A 21054-nucleotide genomic window follows, 5' to 3' on the forward strand; every position below is an offset into this window, starting at 1 on the left:
ATTTTACTAGGTAACTTTAAAAATAGTATCCAAAGCTATAATGTTAAAAAATGATTCAGAAATAAGTAAGCTTTAAAATCAGGACCATTGATGTAAATGGTGTAAGAGTAAATTATTGCCAATGTTTTGAGTCTCTCTAAGTCATTGGATAAAATGAAATACACTTAGAATATCATCATAACATTGGTTTTAGGGAACAAAGCTATCAGGTATTTCAGCAGATGTGATTTAACCTTGCATATGTTCAAATACATAATAATGATAAATGTTATAACAAGACACGTTAACATTTTCTCCTCTGCAAATTGTAAGTTGTTTTTTGTAGTTGCTGGGGGCTGCTGTTTATGGGGTGTGTGTGTGTGTGTGTGTGCGCGCTAAAAAGCTACCCATGCTTGAATAAGGAATAATCTCATGATTGTCATTCTGTCATTTGCCTTGGGTTTTCACTTGAAACAGTTTTACCTGCTACTCTTAATGTGATTGCCACAGGTCCACTTTTAGTGATGAGCAAGCAATCCAATAATTTTTTCCTATTGTCGCATTTCCGTAATATGTTAAATCAGGTTCTTTATTTAGTATTTGAAATGGCTAAATCTGTATTTTTTTCCCATACAGAAGATATAAAGTTATAATAGGCTTGGTACTTAGAATGAAAATGTCAAATATATGTCTTACTAGCTTTTTAAGTAAGTGTGTGTGTATATATTTTGTATTTGCCGTTGAGTTTCACTAGCAAATTTGAGAACATTTTATTTATATATGCTTTATGATTTAGCTTTCCATGTTGGCCTTTTTCCAGAAAGTTTTTAAATTATTGCTTTAAGTACAGAACCTTTATTTTCTCACAAGCATCTTGCACGTAATAGGCACTCCACAAATATTTGTTGAATTGAATTTAGTCTTCCTTCATGATAATGTAAAAGTGAGTTTGTGAGCACACATTTCAGATATTGTTAATAAAGGTGGCAGGCAGAGCAAGCTTACTAACATTCCTGTTAAAGAATCCGCAGGATCAGGTAGCCTGTATTATAGCCTGTATTTGAAATCGTTAGGAATAGAAGGTGATTTGAATGAGTTAGTTTACTCTAGACATGTCTACCTTATGATTAAGCTAAGAGCCCCTAGGAGTTTGATAGATGTTTTTATTCCTTTTCCTTTAGCTAATCTTAGTGTAACACATTAGAATATTAAACATGTCAGTGATCCACTCTGCCATCTCCATGCATTTATCTAAAATCGTACCCTCACAACTTTGCTAGATATCTGTATCTTGTCATAATAAGCCTTTATTTGTTAAGTAAGGAAAATCCAATGTCAGGCATTATTAGCAAGTCATATGCAGGACTTGGCAATGGCAGAAATTATAGCTCATCCCAGAACTGGAGGTGAGTCATTTTCTCTCTCTTCGTTTCAGTCTCCCTCTATTCTCTTCTCAACTGCTTTTATTGTGTTTCTGCCTCTTCCTTCCTCCTCCTCCTCCTCCTCCTCCTCCTCCTCCTCCCCCTCCCCCTCTTCCTCCTTCATCCCCCTCCTCCTCCTCTTCCTCCTCTTCTTCCTCCTCCTCCTTCTTCTTTCCCCTCCTCCTCTTCCTCCTCCCCCTTCTCCTCCTCCTCCTGTCCCTCCTCCTCCTTCACCCCCCTCCTTCTCCTCTTCCTCCTCCTCCCCGCCTCCTCCTCCTCCTTCTTTTTCTTCTTTCTCCTTCTCCTCCTCTTCCTCTTCTTCCTCTTCTTCCCCCTCTTCTTTTTTTAGTCGTTTTCCGACCGTGGATTGTTATTAGTACAGTTTTTGCAATAGTGCACAATCAGCAGGTCATGAGAGGTTGTGATAAGCGGAGTCACACACAGTCACAGATAACTGGGTACTAGACTCTAGAGGACCTTTCAGTTGTCCAGGCACACGGGCCGTCTGCTGGTGCGCCCCTCCACCGAGGCAGACACCTGGGCAGACCTGGGAGTGCCGAGAGGGGCGCGGGCGTGGGTGGCATCACAGGAGAGAGCTTAAAAGTCGTCACTCTGGCCTTCTTTTTCTGCAAGCCACTCTTGCTGCTTCAATAATTTTTTTTACCATACATGTTTGATTTTAATTTTCTTTGGTAAAAGTGGTCTCTCTCCTAAAATAACTTTATAGATCTTTACTGGATAAACCATATCTACTACAGTACTCTGGTGGGCTCCGTTTAAATCTAATATTGTTATTACTTATCCCCTCACTCCTGGTGTCACATCTGCCTACCTAATATTGATATGATATTTTACCTTTTGCTGTGGCGTAACCAACCCTAATGCGTAGTGTGATGCCTGGGCCATAGCAACAGCTTAGCATGTGGTAGCTATAATAGTTTTCATGTCAGTATTAGCTGTAATATAGTTATTGTAAGTATAGAATTTTATGTATCATTCAGTCACATTAGTGTCAGTAGGTACAAACCATCAAGTATAGTATCTGACATGACACATTCAGTGTTTGAAAAAGTAAATACAAGGCACAGTACTGTGAGAAAGAAACGGGCAATATACACCTTCTTCAGTCCATCCCATCTTGGACATTTCAGTCCTATCGTGTGAGTTTATCTTTTATCGTCTGGATGGCTTCCGTTTCCTCCCGATTCATAGCCATCACTCTCATATTGCTGCTTTTCAGCCAACATTGCTGGTGACAAAATTTTATAATTTTAACTTATAAAGTGAAATTCGATCATGTTACTTCGCTCATTAAAGTTGTGGACAGTAGTTCTCGAACTTTTCTGCACGAAGTCACGGGGTAGTCCTCAGACAGGTGCTGGCCGTTCCCAGAGGTGCCGACTCGGGTCGCTGTGAGGCCCAGGCCCCTGTGGCGAACCCGGGAGCAGCCCCGCGTTAGCGGCTCCCGAGACCGCAAGGCGCGGCCCGTCCGTCCGGGGCCTTGGTGCAGACCGCGCGCCCTCGGAGCCATCCGTTGCCGTCTTCCTCTTCGCCACCCGCGGTTTCCTCAGCATCCATCCCAGGATGCTTCCTGCCTTGACCCCTTTCCCCATCCTGCTTTCTTTCTGCCAGGGGCATCCTTTCATAGCTCAAGCTGCCCCTTCTGTGAGGATCTCCCTGGCCACCCAAGGTGCACGTGGTACTTACTCCATTGTATCCCTCATCTTACCTTGGGGTCGCTCTTTATTTATAGCACCGTTCACACCACATTATAGTAATTTCTTTATATGTTACTATTTAACGGTTAGTTTTGAGTTCCATGGCTAGAAAAAACATCTTATTTATCTTTGTATCCCCAGTATCTTGTGAACATAGGTGAATGTGGAATGAATGAATTAAATCCAGGAATGAAATTCAGAGTGTTGACTTGTTTTATTTCATATTTTATGGACTGTACATTTATCTATTACTTATGCACCTTAGGTTCTTTAGCTATAGTATAGAAATGGCATTTATTTTCTACCTTCCTTTAAGCATAATTCATTCATTTCAGAGCAGAGATTTACACAGAGAGGCAGAATTCAGTGGTAATTCTGAAAATGATTTTTGGAAGAGCAGCCACTTGATATACTTCTTGAAGGACAGGTAGAAGTATGACCTGAGTGACACAGGGAGATTGAGAAAGGCGCATCATCCTGGCGGAAGCGTTGCAAAGGTGGAAATGCTTGAAACTACATGGTTCTGGAAAGTACAAGTGGTCTAATTTGATTGCAGTAGAAGAGTTAGTATTTGTGGTTAGAGATGAATTTGGGGGAGTAGGCAGCAATATATTTGGGAGGATGTTTTATGCTTTGCAAAGATTCTATCTTTGAGTTATAAAATGCAGTTGAAGCTTCTTAAACTAGAAAGAAATATGGATGGGAAAATTGAGACAGAAAAGAGACCAATTAAGGGAATTTTATTGTAATTTTATGACGGAAGAGTTGGTTAACAATTTAAAAGAGTTTCATAAAGATTTTTTTTAATGTTCTTTGTTCATACTGCCAAGTACTCTTAAAGGGTTCGGGCTACACAAGATGAGTAAGAGACAGAACCCACATAGTACAGGAAAATGTATATATGTAAACTTACTAATTATATAAATGTAACCAAGACATACACATTCGTTATATATTTAGTAGATATAAAATGTAATGGGAGCTGGATTCATTGTGGACTAACTTCCCTTGCAAGAATTAGGGTCTTGATGGAAGAGAAAAGACTGGAGTTGGGCAAAGAAGACTATTTTGGGCAGAGGAGTCAACGAAACGGCTGATGGGCCGGGCACCGGGGTTGTGCTAGAGCCTGCTCGTTAAAGCGGGGGAAGTACTTGGTATCAGTCCGTAGTGCGCTTTGACTGTAACGCTGAAGGATTCTGCATTTTATCCCAGAACTTTACGTTCTACTTATGGACATAATATAGATCAGTTTATAATATATATATATACTATTTCTGACTTTTTAATATATATTTTCTTTCTTCTTAGGATAGGGTTCTAGAAATAAACATACTGGGTCAAACGATCTGGATCAAACTGGATCTCACGATATACTTTGCCAGCTGACTCTGCCGAAAGGCCGCTATTTAGAGTCACACCTGCAGTGTGCGGCTTCGACTTTCATGATTCTCCTGGCTCAGTATTTTTTAGTGTAAACTATTCGCTCACTTTGTAAATCGTATCTTATGATTATTTTAACTGTTATTCCTTGCCAACTAGTTTGAGTAGGTTTTTCCCTCTGTTTATAGATTATTTATGTTTCTTTCATTATGAATTGTCCTTGACTTTTGTACTATTTTCCGCTTTGATTTGGGCATTCATATATTTCTTATTGATTTTAAGAAATAGTTGTATAGATTATAACTCATCAGTCCTCTTTCTGGCACATTTCATTCCTTTTTCTTACATGCCTTTTAGTATTTTCATAGTAGTTCATTTTAAATTTAAGTGTGTTTGGAAAGTCTCTTCTCACCTTGAGATCAGACATATTCGCCTATATATTGATTTAGTTTGGAATAATTCTACATTTTCCATTTCTCTTAATAACCCACAATAATGGCAAGGTAGAGGAGTGACATGATTAGTTTTATGCTTCAGAAAGAAGTCTTGAGGCTCCATGGAGGTCGGATTGGAGTAAAGAGAGATTAGGGACCGTGAAACCTGTGTGGACGAGAGAGAGAAGGGTCTGAATGTGGGGAGAGTGGTGGTGGGGCCAGAATGGAAGAGGAGTGATTCTCCACTGATGGTATGAGAGGTACAGCAGGCTGAGCGGGAGGGTGGAGATCAGGACGCATGCCGTACGAGGTACTGTAGGACGTCCACATACAAGCGGTAGGAAATATAGGATCGAAAGTCCTTCAGGAGGCCGGTCTGGCTGATGATGGAAATTAAGTGCCACCGACATATCTGTGATAACTGCTGTGGGAGGAAGAATAAGTTTTCAGGGCAGCCGACCAAGAAGGGTGGTCAGGATTAGAAGTTTCATCAGGAAATTGTTCTCTGGGAAACTGGGAGAGGTGGCTTTTTTTTCTTTTTATTTATCCTTCTCTCAGCAAAAACAAGGCCAGCTACCATAAAGAGATTAAGAAGGAGAGGAACTGAAAAGTTGTCGTTGGATTAGTCTACTACTTTCCATAAATTTGGCTAAAAGGGGCAGTATAGGGGAGAAAGAAATATTTAGAAGACAGGGCATGTTCGAAATACAGCACATTTTGTAGAATCTAAGTAGACTTGAACATGTTCTCTGTGGAGAGAAAGGTTTTTGAACAGGGAGAGATGGAGGAAAGGAGAAAAAGGGATCTGTGCAGCGACATTAAAAGCAATGAGAGGCTGTGATAAATGCGTTATTCTTTCAGGCGCAACAGTAGTTCATGCTCACAGATTGAATTTGCATATAAGGTATTGATGCAAATTTTAATCTTTTCTATGAGTAAAAGGACTCCCAGCTTCAATAATAAACTTTTATTTTCTTGTTTCTTAAAAATGAATCAATGCTTTTATAATTATCTCAGCATAAAGTTCTGATCACATAAGTTCATATCTTTTACATGCTGCCGAATAACAAAGTTAGCGAGGGAGTTTTAATGATATAGGTACTTAAAAGGACAGCTTAGTAAATGTTTGAATTCTAGTGACTGATGTTCATTAATGAATATATGAAATTAAACACTTTTAATTATAACCATCTTTTAAAAATATTTATTGCAGGGAAATTTACCTAAATATTCTCACAACTCCCTGATGGTTCAAGCAATAAAGACAAACCTAACAGACCCAGACATACATGTGCTTTTCTTTGATGTGGAAGCGTTGATTATTCAACTCCTGACCGAAGAAGCCTCTAGGCCGAACACGGCGCTTATTTCCCCGGAGAATTTGCAAAAAGCATCTGGCAAGTCAGACAAAGGGGGCTCTTTTCTAACTGGAAAACGAGCAGCAGTTCTCTTCCAACAAGTGAAGGAAACTATCAAAGAGAATATAAAGGAGCATCTCCTTGATGATGAAGAGGAGGATGAGGAGACGATGAGGCAGAGGAGGGAAGAAAGTGATCCTGAATATCGAGCCAGCAAATCTAAGCCATTGACCCTATTAGAATATAATTTAACTATGGACACTGCGAAATTGTTCATGTCCTGTCTTCATGCCTGGGGTTTGAATGAAGTTCTGGATGAAGTTTGTCTCGATCGCCTTGGAATGCTGAAACCCCACTGCCCAGTATCATTTGGTCTCTTGTCAAGAGGAGGTCATATGTCACTGATGCTCCCTGGTTATAATCGGGCTGCTTGTACACTGTCACATGAGAAAGCAGAAGCGGGAAGGAAGCTGCCAGCGACCGAGGGAGTAGGAAAGGGCACCTACGGAGTGTCCCGAGCCGTCACCACCCAGCATCTCCTGTCCGTCATCTCTCTGGCAAATACCTTAATGAGTATGACAAATGCAACTTTTATTGGTGATCATATGAAGAAGGGCCCTACCAGGTGTGACCACGATAGTTTGATTTTATTCTTATGTTTCAAAAAACCAAACCTGTTTTATTTTTGTCACTGTGTATTACCTTTTTTATCTTACCCACTTGAGCATTTTTGTGTCATCTCAGTTTTTCCCCTTTAAAATTTTAAAGCACAGGATGTATGAGATAAAACATAAAACTATGTAGTTTTATCGATACTCGTATATAACGCCTAGCTATTTAAAAAAAGAATTTGGAATGAGGAAGTTACAATTTGGCTTTAGTAAATGAATTATAGACTAGCACTTCAGTAAATGTAATCTTTGAATTGTAGCTGCTTAAAATTTGCACCAATATTTAATTCAAAATGTATATTTGGTTAAAATGCTTCTCTTCGTTGCAACTCATGTAATGAATAGTATGTGTTGAATGAGTGATTTGCGAGAAATGTAGTCAGAATTTTTTCAATGGGAGAAGAGAAAGTTTTTCTAACTGCAAGTGAGTGCTATTTTAATATTTCTAGAATAGTTAACCTGAATTGCTATTTCCTATTTCCAGAAATCATGAAGACTGTTTTTTAAACTGTGGTTTTATTATACTTTAGTGAGAGTTAACCATATTAAGATTTTTTTTTTTAATTTAACAAATACTTAAGCAGCATATGCCTTATATCTGGCTCTGTTGTAAGCACTTTACAGACGTCTGTCTCAGTAGTGCCCTTAACCCTATAAGGTAAGTACTTTTATTAAATTTTATTACGGATAAGAAAACTGAGACATGGAAAGGTTAAGTAACTTGTCCAAGGTCACACAAATAGTAAGGGATAGAGCCAGAATTCAAAATGAAACAGTCTCCCTCCAAAGTCCAAATTTCTTAATGCCTTGCTACCTTTCTTTCAGATTTTGGGGCTGAATTTTTTAAAACTCAGTGTATTGGTCTATAAATTCATTTGGACCAATAATATGGGATGGGCTGAAATCTCAGCACGCTAATACTGAGCAGTGAAGGACTGATTATGATATTTAATGTACTGCCTGTCAGCGTAGTACATTAAAGTGTTCATAAACATTTCTTAAAGCGTGAATTGTAGAGGTGAAACTTTTACTTACTATTTGCTAATAATTTACTATATTAAAATTTGAAATGGAAATGTTAATAGACTTAAAACAAACAAAAAACTTTTGTCTCTTTGGAACAGTAAATTGAAAGTGTTCTCTATTTTTTTTTTTATTTTTCAATTCATTTGGAACTGGAAAGTTTAATATTTTAAATGAAAATATGAATGTATATATACATGCATTTTCTTCTTTTTAAAGGCCACCTAGACCAAGCACCCCAGACCTTTCTAAGGCACGGGGTTCTCCTCCATCTTCCAGAAATATTGTGCAAGGACAGATTAAACAAGGTAAAATTAAATCTTATTAAGTAATTGACATGACATTTCAGCTCTAGAAACTGAGGAGGCTCAGCTAATGTATAATTATAACATTTTGTGTGTCTCAGATTGTTATAAGAGAGAAAAGTTGTTATATTCCAGATGTAAATATAGATAATTAAGATGTCAGTTAAAAATAAATCAGATTTATTTAGAAATTGATAAATGAGCATATTTCATATAATTTTGTTGTACTGCCTTTGGCCTGATTTTTATGCATTAGGGGCACCTTAACTTGACAACACTAGTGTCTTAATTGTGTTTAAAAGTTATACCTATCATTTAACTACATTTAGAAATGTTTAAATTCCTATTTCCATTCTCTAGCTGTTCTGCCATTTGCCAGGATTGTAATCCACAAGTGGAAATCTTGTCTTTTTATTTAAATCATTATATACTTTCACTTGTCTATAGCTTTGTTTTTCATTAGGGGATAGGAGAGAAGAAAGGCTGAGTGTCTCTTTCTTCATTATCTTTTATACTCAGTTTAAGGGTGACAGATGAGCTCACCATTTTTGGGAAGTGGTCACTTCCGTCGGGAGAGTTTTCCTCCCAGCCTAGAGTGAAAACTGTCTCCCCCAGAACGTGGTGGAAGTGAAGAAGTAAGCAATAGACGAGGTGATGAGGGTTCTGCTTGTAAACTGTGACGTTTTAGGGTGGTCTTTTTTCCTCGGGTTTTTATTTTAAGGTTTAAAATTACTTAATTCTAAACCTCTTCAGATTTTAAAGAGTCAATGAGTAGTTCTAGAAGATCCATTAGGTAAAAAATAGGCCTTCAACTTCATAGCTGCAATTTTGCCCTTCCCTAGGATAGCACTTTCCTCTCTTAGCTGATAATTTGATATTTACTTTAATATCCTTAAATAGTATGATTGATTTTCGGTTATAGGCACTGCACTACTGGCTTCTCATTATGGAGGATAAGCTCCCAGCCTCTTGAACACTCATTCCAACGCCTTCATTCCGACAGTCCAACCCCACGTGGTCACCCTCTCCTGTCTCTGTCTTTGCGTTAAACTTATATAATCATGTTATAATAGTTTATGTTAAATTATATAAACGCTTTATAATAGTTTTGGTTAGATAACTTTTCATACTTGTGTATATATGAAATACACATGCGGAAAAGTTCACAAAACACATACACAGCTCAGTGGTTTTTACAAGCCGGACACTCTCGTAACTGTCCTTGGCCAGGGAATAGAACAGTGCCAGCAGGCCAGAGCCTCCTGCAGCGTCCCCTCCGGCCATCACACAGTCCCCTTCCGAAGGCAACTGTCTCGACTTGTAGGAAATCACTTCTTTTCTTTCCTTGATAGTTGCATCCTCTGAGTTGAAATCCCTAAACACAATAGCTTAGTTTTGTCTATATTTTGTTTTTGCATGAATTCAGTCAGTCATGGAGTATGCGTACATTATAAGCATTTCTGTTGTGTGTGTAACCGAAAGTGGGATTTCTGCATATGTTTATCTTTGGCTTTGGCAGATAATGAGAGGGACGAGTATACATACATCCACCAAAGTGGCTTAAGGGCAATGATGGAAAGTGTTGTGTTGGCTAGGATATGGAGGAGTAAGAACGCTTATGTACAGCTGGTAAGATATCCTAGCCAATACCTAATATTTTCCAGCTTTTTCACTTGAGCCATTTTGGTATGTGTGTCTCTCATATATTTAATTTGCAGCCATTAATTCCCATTGAGATTGAACACCTTTTTGTATTTTTAGTGCCCATTTCTATATTTTCTGTTAATTGCCTCTTCAATTCTTGTGTGTTTCTCTGTTAGGTTGTCTTTAAAAAAAATTGATTTGTAAGGATTGATCTAGGACTATCCTCGATATGAGCCCTTGGATATATGTATTGCAAATATTTATTTGCCTTTCATTCCTATCTTTGAAATTCTGCATTTCTTAATTCTAGTGGAATCTAATATATTCATCTTTTATTTGATTTAGATTTTTGTGTTTAAGAAGTTATTCTGATATCTCTACTGTGATATCCTGATGAAATTCTTGTTTTCTTTTAGAAGCTTTGTTTTTACTTTTCTCATTTAGATCTACAATCTCCCTAGAAGTTAATTTTGTGTGTAATGCGAAGCTGGGATCCTGTTTTGCTTTTTTCCCATTATACGATACCAAATTGGCCTAGAAAGGTTTATTAAAGAGGTGATTCTTTTCCCACTGCTTTGCATTTCCATTTTTGTCATAAATAAAATGTCCTTATATATGATCATCTGTTTCTGGGCTGCTGGAGTCCATTGATTTGTGTATCTTTGTGCCTTAACTACTGTAGCTGTGTAATAAGACATGGTGTTCAGAAGATCAGGCCTTCCCAACTTAATCATAAGGAGTGTCTTAGATATTCTTGTCCCTTTGAATTTCTCAAATGCAGTTGATTTTGCTATATTGGCCTCGTATTGAGCAGTCTTGCTAAATTCATCTATTAATTGTAATATTTTATTTATAGATTCTCTTGATCACATGTGCAGTTATATGGGATAATCTTTTCTATTCCTAGTGTCAAAATGAAAACTTTTAAGCTTTTAACATTATGTTTCATATATGCTTTTATAAATAACTTTTAAGAAATTAATTTTCTATTATTCCTTTGCTAAGTTTATCATCATCATATATTTGCTTTTATCATGCTTGTTCTGTATCTATTGAAATGATTATATTCTAAATTCACCATGCTCTGTTAGTATGGTGAATTTAGAATATAAACCCAACCTTGCATTCCAAAATAAAACCAATCGTGTTATCAAATATTGTTTTATTAAGAAAAAAGTTTTTCTTTCTCCTAATAGCCTTTAAAGGTATTACGTTATTCAGATTTCAAAAAATGAATTGAGGAACTTTTTTTTATCCTTTTTTATTTTCAGATAGAATTTGTATGTGGCATTCTTTCTTTCCTAAATGTGCAGTGGAATTTTCCGGATTTAGATCTAGAGTTTTCTTTTTGGGAAGGTTTTAAATTCTGGTTTCTCATTTTTCTCATTAACTGGCTCTTCAGATTTTCTGTTTCTTTTTGTGCCAGTTTTGTTAAGTAGTACATAGTAGGGAATTTTTCAATTCTAAATTTTCAAATGTGTTGGCATTTGAAAAGATAGATTGTATTATCTTTTAAATTTCTTTAACATCTATGGCAATGCCCCCATTTTTATTCCTGATTTTATTTGTATCATCTCTTTTTTTCTTAATCAGCCTCACCATGGGCTTATTGATCTTATTAGTCCTTTTAACAAATCCACTTTGCCTTTAAGGGATTCAAATTACCTGTATATTAGACTACTTGAAATTGTTTCATAGCTCACTGATTTTTTTTGGGGGGGCGGATTCTTTTTTCGCTCTGTGTTTTGATTAGGTGGTTTTTATTGCATTGTCTTCAAGTTTGTTACTATTGTCTTGGTAATGTCTAACTAGCTTTTAATCCTGTGCAGTGTATTTTTCATCTCAGATTATGGTTTGCATCTGCAGAATTTTCATTTAGGTCTTTGTTATATCCTCCTTAAGTTTTTTGAATATATGAGTTACCATTATAATACCCATTTTAACATTCTAATTGTGACATCTCTATCAGTTCTGGGTTGATTTTAATTGATTATTTTTCTTCATTGTGGACTGTACTTTCTTGCTTCTTTGCTTGTCTGGTAATCTTTGATTAGACAGCAGATATTTTGAGTTTTACCTGATTGGGTACCGAATATTTTTACATTCTTACAGATCTCACCAGCTGTATTTTGGGATGCTGTTAAATTACTTGGAAACAGTTCGATCTTTTTCTGGTCTTAGTATTATGATTTGTCAGGTGGGTTTAGAGTGATGTTCTATGTCTAAGGCTGATTATTTCCCATTACTAAGGCAAGACCTTCTTGAGTACTTTATCCAATACCCCACGAATTATGAATTTTCCAGTCAGGCTGGTGGGGAGCACACACTGTTTCTGGCCCCTTGGTAGGCTCTTTCTCCAGTCTCTGGTGGTGCCCTAACACACGCGTACTGATCAGTGCCCTGCTGAGTATTCGAGGCGGATCTCTGAAGAACTTTGGTCTTTGGACCTCTCTTCTCTCTGTTCCATGAAATCTCGCTCTCTCCTCAACTCAAGGAAACTGCCGGGCTTTTCCTAATTCCCTCTTCCTGTGCCTTTTCCTAGAAACTCCTTCAAGGCTATAAGCTGAGGCATCATGAGCCCTCGGACTCTGGAGTCCCAGTCCTTCAATGCTTGATGTCCTGTGGCTGGGAACAACTGTTTTATATATTTTTCTTTCTTGCTTGCTTGCCTGGCCCGATCTGAGGATTTTGAAGTTGGAATTCTTTATTGTTATCCCTCTCAGGAAGAAGCAAGGGATTTTTTTTTGTTTCGTTTTCATTTATTATTATTACTTATGCCTACAGGACCTGGTCTTCCTAGGTGGTCTCTCATCCAAGTACTAACCAGGCCCAACCCTGTTTAGCTTCTGAGATCAGACATCGGGCTTGTTCAGGGTGACATGGCCGTAGACCATGGACCGTGGCTTCACTGGGGCGCAAACCCAGGACCTTTTGCATGTAAAGCAGACGCGCTAACCGCTACACTATGGAACCATGTCCAAGAAGTGAGTTTTGAAAGCAGGGAGGAAGGCACTGAGAATTGAGTCTTTTTCTAAAGCATTTGCTTACAGTGCTGGATTCAGGAATTTCCATGTGGAACAGCACAGATGCTGGTCCTTTAAAGTAAATGAAGGTCAGCAATCTGCACTGAGAGTTACATAGTAAAATGCTTTAGGAAACCTACTTTCTATTGGATTCTTAGAATGAAAATATGGTATAATTTTCTCTTATAAATATTTGTTAAACACTTTTTTTTTTCTCTCCAAACAACTCTTTGTGGGATGTTAGAATTGTCTGGTTTTTGTTCTCTCGAGTAGTTTATATATACTAGTTTATCTATATCTAGTAGATAACACATGAACGTAAATAACCAATTTAGGGGAAAATGTGTTAAGAGATACAGACAAAAGCTCTAAGTCCTCTGACTGCAATCAGCAACTAGAGGATTATATGTTCTCGTCGTCTACTCTGACTTCTCTCACATTGGTTTCCTTTTACACGTTTTCCTCTTGCCTTACGTTTTTTTTTTTTTCTGACTCCCACTACAGTGCACATTGACTCACAATCCATTTTTCAAGTTGGATCGCAAACTTGAATATGCTCCTTTTCGATAAACTGTCACTTATATGTTGGCTAATACTTGTTCAGCTGCAAAATAATCTATATGAAGTAAAGACTTTATCTAGAGACTGGACCTTTCATAGACATTTGGGGCTGAGAATAAAGATGATATAGATAGATTAGCTGACATACTTTCTCATACACATAATCAGGGGTTTTCCCTGGAAAATAAGTTCTTCACAAGAGGTTTATCTTTCTAACAGTGGGCTTATTAATTCGATGTTTGCCAATAATTAACATTTACTGACAGCCGTGTACTTTTTGATAGAGTCAGCTATTTATTAGATACTTAATTTTGCAGTTTATAAAACATCTCACTTGAGGAATGGATCCAAGATGTCCAAAAACTAGGTTTTTGTTCATGGTCAGCCAGCCCCGAGTCTGCGCGTGGTTTGGCTTTTCCGCGGTCTGACTTATGTCCTCCTCTCCATCAGTTCAGTAATCTCGTGGCTGAAGCTTTGGCCCGCGTCTCTGTTGCTCAGCTCGATTGTGACCATATCTTTGTCGGGAGCCGTGCCTTCACTCAGCAGTAGGCGTGGAAGCAAGTCTAAGCAGTTTAGGGATCTAACGTTATGTTACATTATTTGTAATTTTATGTTCCAGAAGTGGATTCAATTCAGGTTATCTAAACTTAGAATTCAGACATAAAATCGTAGCATAAAGGCAGTTTGTAAAAAAACCAAATATGTCTCTGACATCTCTGAGTGAGATGGCGGACCTGGTGAAATGCCTCTGGCCACTCCTCTGTGGTCCCTTCTCGAAGCTTCATGATCACCATAGAACACTTTAGACAAAGTGATATGTCATTAAATAATTTTATCCATTTTTTTTTTTTTTTTTAGTGTTAAACTCAGAATAAACTTACTTCAAGCATTGCATTTGGTTTTCTGTACTTTCTGGATTTTTTTTCTTCTGAAAAAATATATCAAAAGGGCTATTTGTGTTCAGTACCAAGAGGCTAATGAGGTTTAGACCAATACGTGGAAAGCCCTTGCTACTTAACGTATTTTAACTTTCTGTCCTATGTATGTATCTTTAATATCACAATGGCAGTAGGGGAAAATTGGGTTTAGAATCAGATTTCAAATGAAGACTGAAATAGATCTGTTCACAGACAGAAAACCAAAGATATTGTAATATTGAGTACTTATATATATATATATGACATTTATAGGGATGCTGGAGCATGTGTGTGTATATGTATGTAGTCAGACGACTTTGCTTATCTTCCCTTCTCTTTTCATGTGACAGTAGGCAGTTGAAGAGGCTCTTAACTGCAAAATTACTTAAAGAACTTTCCCGGAATATAATAACTTCCATCCATTTCTATCACCATTTGTAGCTGTTCTGAAACTGTTTTCCCGTGTGTTTTACTCGTCCTTAAAAAGAGAGTAAATTGATGGTTGACGTGGCAGCTTTTCTGTTTTAAGAAATCAAATGCTTGCTTATGTTTCCTGGTGCGAATCTTCGATGTTCAGTGCTACACGTAACTTCTTCAGCTGTGTAATTTGTCATGAAATCTTGAGCTTTTTATTTTTGAAGTGGTACTTTATGTTTATTTCTGTTGCCGAATTTTCCATATGTAGACAGTTTTAGAAGTTCTAGCAGTATCCTCAATTAATTATGAAAATAGTTCTAGATTCTGCACTTTTATATGTGATGTAGTCTGAATAAAGTATTTTTTGGTGACGATGCAGAGATTTTTAAAGCACAGTAAATCTGATTTCTTGATTTCTCTTATAGTATTTTTCTTGATTTTCAGTGCCCACAAAATTTATTAAAGGAAAATGTAAATGGCTTTTTCTCTATACAGAGTCATTTCAACGAGACTCCAAAAATAGAATACCCGGAATCTGTTCATTTCTCTCATTAAAAATAAAGTTACATGTATTGAACATTATCTATTAAGACATATTATGCTTATTCTAGCCATTTAGTCAGTAACTGACTTGTGACTTATAGAAAACATTGCAGTTTAATTCCACTTACTCTTTTGGCCTAGGTAAGGCAATGATCACTTAGCCCTAAACTTTTATTCATTTATCTTGATTTTGCTCATCCTCTCGTTCTAATATCCTTTCAGAATTAAGGATAAAAATCAGAGTTAATAACCTCTTCTGGGATAATAATAATTTCTCCTTTTAATTTTTTTTAAAAATGAAATTACAGAAAGGTCTCAACAGTTGGAAACCACCAGAGGAAATTTCTCAATAATTTTGGTGGCATGAAAGCTAAAACTTGAAAATTTTCTCCTTGCTATCAAAGCTTACCAACTTTTTGCATGAAGAAGGGAATATTTTATAGGCTCTGATAACTTAATTTATAATTTAAAATGATTTAAAAATTAAAAAGTAAAATTATTCAATGGAATAAAGCAATAGTTGAGATATCTTTATAACATTACAATGGAATTATTAGATCTTATGAAATATACAGTTAAGAGCAGCTCTAGTCCTTTTTTAAGCATAACATTACGAAATAATTATAATTTCATAAGGACCAAAAAATAGGTCTTTTATAATAAAAAAATAGTTTCTGAGATAAAAATTTCACGTGTGTAAGGTCTGCTTCTTAGGGTTTATGGTGTTGGATTTCCTGAGTTTTATTACTGTTCATGTACAGCTTTTACTATTGTTTACCTCACACGTGCCCGACTGACATTATGATGCATTCGTGTGGAAATTATGAAAAGTTGTTTTCATGCAGCTGTCCTATAGTTACAAAAGAACTTCACTGCATGAAATGCAAACATATTATTCAGCAGACAATGCTTAATCTGTTCAGAAGCCCAAACCTATTGCTGTTCAATGACAGAAGAAAGGAGAGGGATTAATTTGAAGATGCTTGTGCATGACATATGGTAATTTCTCCATAGGAAGGAAGTGTCAAATGGTGACCTCCAAATCTTAACATTGACCTCCAGTTGTAGAATGTGTGTGCCATAAGGTCCTTTTGCCTTTTCATATGATAATTTAAGCTGAAACATTTTCCTGGTAACATAACTTTTTTTTGGGGGGGCGAGGCGGGAGGGTGCATCTATTCTACAAGGATTATAACATTCACAATACTTACTCTGAGAATATAAAGCATTTGTATCATAAAAGTATTTTTGAACTCCAAAGAATGAAGCTATGTTAGAATTCTTCGAACAAAAGTTAAGTGTAGTATATATGATACAAGTTGGTATATTTTTAATTGAGTTTTTATAAGATGAGTATGGCAAATTGAAATGATCTCAATAGATATTGATTTGAGATATTAACAAATAATTTATACATGTTAGAAAATAAATTGATAGAAAATATATAATTGACAATATAAAGACCAACATGAACTTTTCATTACGTGATACATTTTAAAATTGAGTTACATTTTTGCTCATTTTTAACATGTTGTCATCTCTTCATTGTAGCTTAGTTGTTTTAGAACTTTTCTGTATTAGTCGATACATCATTTGACTTTAATATTAAATAGATTTTGGTTTTAAGAGGAATTTGAACTATACTGTGATTGCTATTCAATAAAATATATCATTTTCCCGCTGTAATCCTTAATGATCATGCCCCTCTGATTAAAACATCATTTTTCAGTTCTACATTTACTATATTTTGCTGACTTTGTTTTTCACTCTTCACTAATACTGAGCTTTTATTTCAGAAACTGCTGTACCTCAATTCTCTCTCTTTTTTTTATTTCTTCTCTTTTCTTCTGCAAGTTCCTGCACCTGTCATTTCCGTTCAGTCTGATGCTGATCACTCTGGCTCTGACCCTACTTCTACTCCTGCTTTACATACCTGTTTCTTAGTAAATGAAGGTATTCTCTCTCAATTTTCTAACAATTTTCTTTTGGTCTATGCTTTACTCTAATATGACATGTCCTTTTTATCTAACTTATACATTTATCTGCTTTGTTGTGTATGAGATCATAAAGTTTCCATTTTATAACTTTATTTGCGAATGTCAATGATAAAGGCCAGTTATGAAAAGGTAATGTTACTCCTGGCTGGAATAAACCATGTTTCCTGTAACCTAGAATGCCGTTAAAGATATGCAAAGATGCTAATCTTTGACGTGAAGTAGGTGTGAAAAGTGGATTGGTTTTCATGACGATGATGTTTGCCATGTGATCTCTGGTGTTAGAGCTATTAATTTGTTTTATGTGTATCATTACTGTGAGAGATACACTTTACTTCCTTTGCACACCACGTGCCCCGGTTAGAGGGGGATACGGTGGGTTTCCTAATTTACATTCTTATCTGGAAAGTCTTCAGAATGATAATTAGCACCAGTGATTATAGACTGATAGCAATTCACCCATTTTATCCTTCTTACTATATTTCTCTTTCTGGCAAAAATTGATTATTTCAAATTTTAAGATGTAGTTAGACTATCGTATTATCCCTATGGAGTTACACTAGTGGAAAGCATTTTCGGAATGAAATCCACAAGCTTTTATACTCTAAGAACTGTCTGGGATTATTTATACTACCTGGAAGCTTAATGGAATTTGTGAAGCTCTGAGTTATAACCACTCTCTTCGTTATTGGCCCAATCTTCACCAGTTTGTATAATATAAAAAGGAGGAAATTTATAAAATCTCAAGTGTGACTCAGAATGATTCTGACCACTCTTCACTAAAACAACATTACTAGTCCATTCAGATGGAAAGAACGGTGCCATATTTGTAAGTACCGAGCCTATGCTCTAAGTACCAAAGAAACAGGGGAACTTAAACATATAACTCACTTTTTGTTTGGTTTCCCTGTCATAGACCTAATGTTAGTATGTTAAGACTGGATTTTAGCAAAAATAATTAGGCAAAAATAATATTTGTTAAGCTATTGTGAAAGATAGTATTTCGTTGATTCAAAAATAAGCTTTTGACTTTGAGAATGATGATCATATCAAAAGATAGTTCATAAATATACTTCCTACTTTTGATTCATTAAAACACTTTAAGAAATTACTAGGTAGTAAGTTATGTTTATATATATCTATATGTGTCTATGTGTGTATGTGCATATATATATATTTTTATCCCTCTGTTGAAAAGAAATTATAACTTAAAATGTATGTACTCATCACCTTAATTAATGTAATTATATTTTATCAGTTGATGAGAATTTCCTACTGAAAGGATGAATCTTTAGATAGGTGGCTTGTCTTTTACTCTCTCTTTTTAATAACTCCAGTAATCATTTTGAGGTAGGGTTTTATTGTTGTTTTAGAAAGGTACAGTTTAGATTATTTTAAAACATTGATATGCTGAAATTCTATGATCATAAAAAACTCGCCTTATAATACAGAATAGACAATTTTTTTGCATTTATTCTTTGTTACTTATCTTTAAATGTTATCTCCAGGAAGTAATGGTAATTATTATGGATTAATGTGGCTTTATACATAATTTGGGAAGAATGAGACATTTGTTGTGTGTATATATATATATATATATATATATATATATATATATTTTTTTTTTTTTTTTAGAGATCTTTAAGATCAGGTTGAAATGATTATTTGAGAATGTCTGGATACTAGTATTTTAAATATTGTGGTAGCTTACAGTGTTTGTCTTCTTCACATAATCAGGATCTGTATTATGGATTAGAATTTTGGAAAAAATAACTTTAATTCCCCAAAATTAGAGTTCGTGATGCTTAAGATTTTGTGAATTTTGGATTGTCTGGTCTTTGTTTTATGGAATGTCAAAATTCATTTTTCCTCCCAAAATTAATGTTATGTTACTTATTTCAGCTATGATTGTGATTAAATATCTGATTCCCTTTCTAAGAAAAAGAGATCGATAAGTACCTTAATTAAAGACCCTCCGACAGAGAAGGGAAGAGCTCTCTGTTGACTGACACGATGGTAATGGACAGATGGCCAGGCCTTAGGATGGCCATGAACCTGTCTATGGATATCTGTGTGAAATTCCCTTTTAACTGAAAGTAGTTTCAAACTTATGACAGTAGTACCTGTTTATTGTTGTGCTTTCCCATTTCTGAATATATGTTTTATTTTAAAGGGGCTATTTTAGAAATGCATTTTCCATGTAGAATTCTTATATATTTTATGTTGACCCTTATTTGTATTTAAGGCTTTGAGAGTTAACTACCAGTTGCATGATTTAGAGATGAAATACATTTGATATAATTCTTTGTACAAAGTAGTAATAAATTGAAATCATTTATAACATAATTTAGCCCACCTGCCTCTTTTTTGTTGTTATTTCTGGTATACGCACATAAAAAATACTTGAACTAGGGAAGGCCAGTATGTGTAAAGTGTTTTTAATATATTACGTTTTCACAGGGTGGAGTCAGCTGGCTGCTATGCACTGTGTGATGCTGCCGGACCTGCTAGGGTTGGACAGATTCAGGCCTCCCCTTCTGGAGATGCTCGCTCGGAGGTGGCAGGATCGGTGCCTGGAGGTAATATCGAGGTGATGTGGATAGAAAACAAACATTGAAAAGGCGTTGGACAACTGTAAATTTGAAACAAAAATGGTTAATGTTTATCTAATTTCTTATCACCTGTTGATTATGTGACAGAAAACATCAGTTCATGATTTTTTTTTCAGTTTATATACTAAACATGTTTCTACTTACATATTTGTATATTAACCAGTGAGTATTTGATAGGAAGTTTCATGTACAGATTGTACACATGCATGCTGCCCACATTCATACACCCACTTCTCCCCAAATCACACTCTCAGGTATAATCACATCAATCAGATTCTAAGTTAATAGCCATAGTCCAATGGAAGGTACTGTGTTGTAATATAAGGAGGTCTTTGGAGTGGAATAGACCTGGATTTAAATATGAGTTCTGCCAATTATTAACTTTGTGACCCTGGGCAATTTACTTAACCTATTTGAAGCTCATTTGTAAAGTGAGGATAATAATATATTCCTCATGGGATTGCTGTTCAGGGTCAAGTAAGGTAATTCAAGTAAAACAGTGAGTACAGAGTCTGACACACCGTAGGAGCTCAATAAATGATAGCTATTATTTTGTGTTAATGGACTTACTGCTGCATTAGATATTGCTTGGATTATAATATCACTGGGGACTCAGACACATTTTATAGAGACTTTCCTTATCATGTGACTTGACCTGTATAGCCGTAGCAGTTTATATCATTCAAGATTTTTAATTTACCAAATACAATTAATGTATTTCTCCTTTCCTGGTGCCCCTTCCCTCAGTGCCAAGTAAAACTACAGCATACTAAAGTTTTCATGGTTTTGCATTGAATAATATTTGAATTCACTTCAAAAGTCAGTTATAATTAAAAAACAGTTTTTATTCAAATTCTTATCAGAGGCTGCTAAGTTATCTTTTCAATTATGAATAGTTAATGAATTGATAGGTACATTACTTAGCATTTGACTAGCTTCTTTAATCCCGTGCCTGTGGCACTTTTGCTGAAATAAAACAAAATAAACTAAAATTGCAAAAGAAAAATTATGATGGAAGAAAAGAAAGAAAAATTCAGAAGAAAAGAAAGAAAAA

The 21054-nt window shown here is 35.8% G+C and overlaps 1 protein-coding gene across 5 annotated transcripts in view; it reads left to right on the forward strand.

Moving 5' to 3' along the window:
- Positions 1-21054, forward strand: part of WDR7 (WD repeat domain 7) — a 274160-nt gene that overhangs the window by 71761 nt on the left and 181345 nt on the right. For 4 of the 5 annotated variants that reach the window (XM_016129135.2, XM_016129138.2, XM_016129137.2 and 1 more), the window contains 4 exons: positions 6146-6915; positions 8204-8292; positions 17249-17347; positions 19849-19967. In XM_016129135.2, coding sequence (XP_015984621.2) covers positions 6146-6915; positions 8204-8292; positions 17249-17347; positions 19849-19967 — 1077 coding nt within the window. The remainder of the gene's footprint in view (positions 1-6145; positions 6916-8203; positions 8293-17248; positions 17348-19848; positions 19968-21054) is intronic. The other variant, XM_016129139.2, reaches the window with a different exon arrangement.

Source organism: Rousettus aegyptiacus, unplaced genomic scaffold (assembly GCF_014176215.1).
Source record: "Rousettus aegyptiacus isolate mRouAeg1 unplaced genomic scaffold, mRouAeg1.p scaffold_m13_p_12, whole genome shotgun sequence".
NCBI classification, from domain to species: Eukaryota; Metazoa; Chordata; class Mammalia; order Chiroptera; family Pteropodidae; genus Rousettus; species Rousettus aegyptiacus.